This window comes from Trypanosoma equiperdum, assembly GCF_001457755.1.
Source record: "Trypanosoma equiperdum strain OVI genome assembly, contig: ctg_229, whole genome shotgun sequence".
Taxonomy (NCBI): domain Eukaryota; phylum Euglenozoa; class Kinetoplastea; order Trypanosomatida; family Trypanosomatidae; genus Trypanosoma; species Trypanosoma equiperdum.
Window position 1 is genome coordinate 1,395 of NW_027124120.1, and position 5,533 is coordinate 6,927.

At 43.1% G+C, this 5,533-nt stretch overlaps 2 protein-coding genes and 1 pseudogene across 3 annotated transcripts in view; all 3 read right to left on the reverse strand.

Moving 5' to 3' along the window:
- Window positions 1-142: 142 nt before the first annotated feature.
- On the reverse strand, window positions 143-1,276 carry TEOVI_000073700 (uncharacterized protein; the record flags this gene model as incomplete). Its single annotated transcript, XM_067224096.1, has 1 exon — window positions 143-1,276. One exon carries the CDS (start codon window positions 1,274-1,276, stop codon window positions 143-145), a length of 1,134 nt encoding a protein of 377 aa, XP_067080197.1.
- Window positions 1,277-3,214: 1,938 nt separating this feature from the next.
- TEOVI_000073800 (Trypanosomal VSG domain/Trypanosome variant surface glycoprotein C-terminal domain containing protein, putative) lies at window positions 3,215-4,786 on the reverse strand (the record flags this gene model as incomplete). The annotated part of the gene is made up of 1 exon (XM_067224097.1): window positions 3,215-4,786. One exon carries the CDS (start codon window positions 4,784-4,786, stop codon window positions 3,215-3,217), a length of 1,572 nt encoding a protein of 523 aa, XP_067080198.1.
- A 275-nt stretch (window positions 4,787-5,061) lies between these two features.
- Window positions 5,062-5,533, reverse strand: part of TEOVI_000073900:pseudogene — a 664-nt pseudogene continuing 192 nt past the window's right edge. The window contains 6 exon segments of the mRNA in view: window positions 5,062-5,115; window positions 5,118-5,156; window positions 5,159-5,239; window positions 5,242-5,265; window positions 5,268-5,438; window positions 5,441-5,533. The exon segment at window positions 5,441-5,533 is cut by the window's right edge and continues 192 nt beyond it. Of these exon segments, the coding sequence occupies window positions 5,062-5,115; window positions 5,118-5,156; window positions 5,159-5,239; window positions 5,242-5,265; window positions 5,268-5,438; window positions 5,441-5,533 (462 nt within the window).

Sequence of the window (5,533 nt, forward strand, 5' to 3'; positions counted from 1 at the left end):
GGAAATGCGTTGCACACCCAGTTTAAGCTGCTCCTTCTGTTTTTTTGTCTTCCTCTCCTTTTCCTGCTTCTGCGTTGTCTTTTCATGTTATGGCTTTGCATTTCTTATTTTCAGCATCATAGTCGCATCCAAGGTTTTTGCATTATTTATTTGTTTTTTCTGTAAGCCGGTTGCAACCTGGTCCGTCATCTTTTTTGGCGTGAAGGTCCTCGTTCTGTTGTTTGCTGGATTTGTCAGCTGTCCGTGCCATCCACCGTACTAGTGCGTCAATTAGTTCATTTAGATCATCTATCGCTCCCAGGTTCTTCTTTGTTTCTCTGCCCTCACAGGCTATGCCAACGTCTTGTTTATCGACTTTGCTCCAAATATTATCCTCATACTTGGTTCCATCCTGGCCATAAGCTTCTTTTAATGCTATGTCCAGTGCGCTAGGCGGTGTCGTCGTAGTTTTTTTGTTATCGACCTTGTTGAGTAAAGTTTTTATGGCGATTTTGTTGAACTTGTCTTCGCCGGATATGGTTGTATAGGTCCTTAGCATCTTGCTGCATTCGGCTAAAGCTGTTAGCGTCTTCAGGGCGTCTAGTTTGGCGTTGGCATTCGTCACGTTTTCGTGTAATAAGTCAGTGGGGTTGGGTATGTTCGCTGGCGTTGTATGAGTGCCTGAATTCCACTGGTTTTTGCTTTCCGTCACTGTTTCCCTCGTGTGTGTTAAATCCAGTGTTGCTACTCCATTATTTGTAAATGCGCCGTTGTCGCACGTGTTGCCGCCGCCATGGTTGCACTTTGCCGCTAGTTTCGCTGTTAATGTGAAAGCAGGCAGTGGTTTCTCCTCCTTGGCATTGCTTGTTTTAACCGCTATTCCATCGTCATCTCCGTCGCTTTTTGTGCACTCGGCTTTGGGAATGGCTCCCAGCGTGTGCGTCGTGAACGAACTTGCTGTGAATTGTGTGCTGCCGCCTGCTGTTAACACAATTTTTGTTGCAGCCTTTTCAAGCTGGTGTTGTAGGTGATAAGCTTTTGACAATTCTGCACCGGCTAGTTGGGCTGCTAATATTTTCGGCTGGTCGCTGGTCAGAGACTCTTGGCATTTGTGTATCACAGCGCCAGTAGCCGCTATTACTGGTGCGGCTTTTTTTGAAAGTCCAAGTTGCCGAATAAAGTTGCTAGTCGTAACTTCATAAAGTTTCGCTGGTTGGTATTGAGGTTGGCCTGGGCTTGGCGAATTTGTTGTTCGTAGTGTGCTAGTATCTTTTGCAGTCGCGCGTTGCAGGCGCATGGCGTTGAGCACGCGGCGTTTGCTTTACCCTCCGCTGGTTTTTGCGACGAAAGGGCTGCTGCACTCAGCAGCATGAAGACTGCGCGTTGACGGTGCGTTTGCTTATCTACCTTTGGTTAGTGATATTCTGCGCTATTGAGTTCTTGTTTTTACTAGGAAATAGGGGCTGGAAGTTCTTCCCTGCTGGGTGCTGGCGGTGCAAATTTCTAAGCACGCTTTTGTGCCCGAATAAGCTTTGGAGATGGCGTCCATAGGTACATTAAACTGTTCATTTCCGCCATAGAAAATCCACCGTAACCCTTGAGAAACAACTAAATGGCCGTGGGTCTTTAAAAATCCTGGCTTTATTCTTTGCTGGTGCCGGTACGTGGCGGTTTCGGCCCACTTGTACACTTTTTTAGGTTGTAAAAATGCCACAGCCTTCTTGCTGTCCATGACCAACCTCAAATTTTCTGCCACTCAACAAGGCACAGGCATTTTTCTTAGAATAAGCTCAGTGATTAGGTGTTGTGGCTTATATAGGCAACTTTCTGTCAAATTTGCTGGCTGTTCTGGCGTCCGCGTAGAGCCATGTTCGGCTTCCAGCACTTTTTAGACTATTGCGGCTCGCAGGTGAGAGCCTGAATGCGCTTCAAACATTTCTGCATGTCTTTAGTCACATTTGCTGGTGATTTAGCATTTTTGTGGTCTCGACTGTGTATCAGCATTTGCAACTCTTTTAATACGACGAGTGCTCTTCAACAGCCATGTAACCGCTTCTATCACTTTCCTTTTTTCTGTTATTGTCCTTCTTTAAATTGAGAAAACAGAAATCTGTAAGTAACGCATCTTCTTGATTGACGATGCCCAGTGTCTGATTCCGGTCAACTTTTGCCTCAGAATTAGTAGTGCTTTTCCACAATTACTCATCTTTAATTAATTCAACCTTTCATTTAAGATGCTTTTTACATTTACACGAGTACCTCCATAAAACATAGAAAATTTCGCTTTTACACAACAACTTTACTAATTCTCCTCTGTGGTGAACCCACAAAATCCTAACATTTCTACACTATTTTATGATTTAGCAACCGCTTTATTGCTCTCTTTTTCTTTTTTTTGTTGTGTACCTCCGCTTACCGCTACTTTCCAAATTTTATGCTTGTTTTTTACAATATATGCAAGGTTGGGTGCAATTATCAGGTCGCTGCTTTGCCTTTTCTACTTTGATAACGTTGTTTACTGTGGAAAACGAAAATTAATTCCATTACCAGCTGTCTTCTCACTAAAAAAATGCGTTGCCTTCATGCTAGCACCCTCGTCGGAAATAATGCTTTATTCAAAGAACTTTTTATAGCATATTCTCTTCGGCGTATTTGTATTTTTCCACTTTTTCTGTCTCTTTATGTTCACTGCAGCGAAATCATTCCGCTTTTGCGCTGGATTATGCTTCTTCTCCGTTGTCATCGCTGCAATCTTCTCATGTATAAAGATATACGTCGCAGCGGCCGCGCTTAAAAAAGAAATTATTTCATCTTCTGTCAGCTCTCTATCGTTTCTTCTTTACTCTAAAAAATTCATAGTGTCATTTTTTACTAACTCTCCCTCTCATTAACGTGTGTCATATTCTTACCATTGTTTTAAGTCCTTTTTTCTTTATTTAGTCTTCAGCACAACTCGTATTAAAATATTCGTATACACACACTTACAACACTCTTCTATTATCATCATCACTATTATTATCATTACTAGTATCCATGAAACTAAAATAAAACCAAATTATAATAGCACTCATTTTTAATACGCTATTACCCATGCTACTTTACTTCCATGGACTACTATTATTTCAAAAATTTACATTTTTTTAAATCTCAAAATTTTACTAGTACGTATATTTTCATGGAAAAGGTTAAAATATATCAAAATAGCAAATTTTTGTTAAAAAAGGGGGAATTTGTTTTAAAAAAGCAAGGCCATAAATGCAGCAGAAATCATGAGGGAAAATTGCTTGTTTGCAAGAAAACTTCCATTTCTGCACCTAAGCTCGTCCTTATCCTTGTCACCTTCGCCACCTTTTTTCCACGCGCAAACAGGTTTCTCTTTTCCCTCGTTCATTTTCTCACATTTTTCTTTATCATTGAAATGCTGTGCACACCCAGTTGCAGGTGTACCTCCTGCATCCTCCTCTCCTCCTGTTCCTTGGTTTGTCTCGTCTTTAACTTTGCTTTCGTCTAATTTGCATACTCCAGAAGTCCCTTTAGTCTCCCATTTGCATGGAAGTTGACATGTTGCATTATTTGCGACAGCTTCGCAGTTTTTCCGCTTCTTTTCCAAGCTTTCCTCTGTATTCTGTTGAGTTGCCGAACTCTTTTGTTCTTTAGTTTGTTCGTGTGAGTGAAACTTGAGCTCCCTTGCAAACTCTGCTTCAATTGCTATCTTTATTGTTAAAATTTGTTCCTTTGCTGCATTGTCGGCTTGCTTCCTGCGCCTTATGGCTTCAACATGCTTGGCGGCCGTCCTGAGGTTCTTCACCCAGGTTATGCTCTCGACGCCCGTTTGCCCTGTCGCAAAGTATTCCTTGTATGACAGGCACGCTGATGAAGACGTGCCGCAGTTGGTGCTGTAGGTTTTTCCAAAGAAAGCATCGCCGGCCGCTGCCGGTTTTTTGCCTTTTCCTATTTGCGCGCTTACTGCCGCTATTGCTGTGTTCAGAGCGCTTAGGCCGTTAATCTCCGTGAATTGACCGGGGCACTTTGCTAGTATTGCGTTTAACGCGTTGGTGCCAATGTTCGCGTCGCTCGTTATGTCGGGGCTGCCTGCTACGCCAGTGCACTCTGAATTGGTCCCAGAAACGCAAAGACAGGCAATGTCTAGACCTATGCTCTTACCGGCTTTGTTTGCATTGTCAGCGCCGCACGTTGTTGCTTTGACGGCTGGAGACCCTAAGTCTTTGCATTTTAATCCATCGTTGTCGATCTCGTACGGAGTAGAGCACATCGCGGCGTTGAGTGCTGCTAGCATGTCCTGTTGGTTACCTAGTTGCCCCTTTGGTATTTGTTCCTGTGTGTTGCTGTATAGTTCAAACGCTCTGTCCGCTTGCCGGGCGACGTACCGGCGAATGAGCTGCTGATTCGCGCCATGTATCAGGTCTTTGTTCTTTTTTACCCACTGGCCTTCCGGGTTTTTGGTTGTATGCCGCGCCTGCTTCCACTTTTCCCATTGCTTGGACCAGTCTGTTTTTCCCAATAGCTCGCTCTTTCCTTGCTTGAAAGTTTCCCACTTATTTGTTGGCGTGTTGTCGTCAAACAATACAGCCCACTTGTCTTCTGAAATGCTCATATTCAAGTTCAGAACTTCCGTGAGTTCTTCCGGCATGGGTGGCGGTGTATACTCTTCCCTGCGTAGTGCTTTGGCCGCTAGCCAGGCTGTGCACAGGGCCTGAAATTCAGCGTGTTCATCTCCTTCGCCGGCGTCGGTGGAATTTGTTAGTACCGCTAATAGAGCCGCAAAAACAGCTGTTTTCGCTCGCATTGGTCCTTTATCTTGCTAAATCTTTTGACGAGAGTGAGACATTAGGTGTTGCACTTGTATAAAGGTCACGCCGCCAGGCCGGTTTGCCAGAGTTGATGCGCTGGCTTCGCTTACCAGACATATTGCAGTGCTGCCCCGTGGCAAAAGCTGTTTTTTATCTCCAATGCTGCCCGTTTAACCGATCGAGAAGGAAATATCTCAGTAAATATGGCGTTTATCTTTGTATAAATCATTTTCTATCCTGTAGTTGCATTTAGTCATATATTACTTGGTATAAATAAGTTTCAGCCGTTAAACACATTACCACAAATCCCTTCATATTCAAAATTCCATTTCTACCTCCACCTATTGTGTAAGTTTGAATCTTCCCCCAATGTCTCTTGTACTAAACTCCATTATTTCCAACTCATTATGCCAAGTAAGATTTTTCACAAAAATCATTTTTACTTTTTTCTCCATGCAACTTCTTTCCCTGGTAAATGAATGCAGTCTCCCAAATTTCATCAATATGCGGAATAGAAAAGAATCTTTCTTCATAATCCAATCCAATCATTCCTCTTCTCAACACAAATTTCTGTCCAACAGCTTCTTCCTGAATGGCACTCCATATTAGCAATGGCGTATAGATACTCTGTTCCGACCACTACTTAGCACTTCTTCAGGCAATTCCCCAAATGCATATTCAAATTTTCTAAATGCTCACACTCTCGCCATGAAACCGCCACCACTAAGATAAGGTTTTCAACT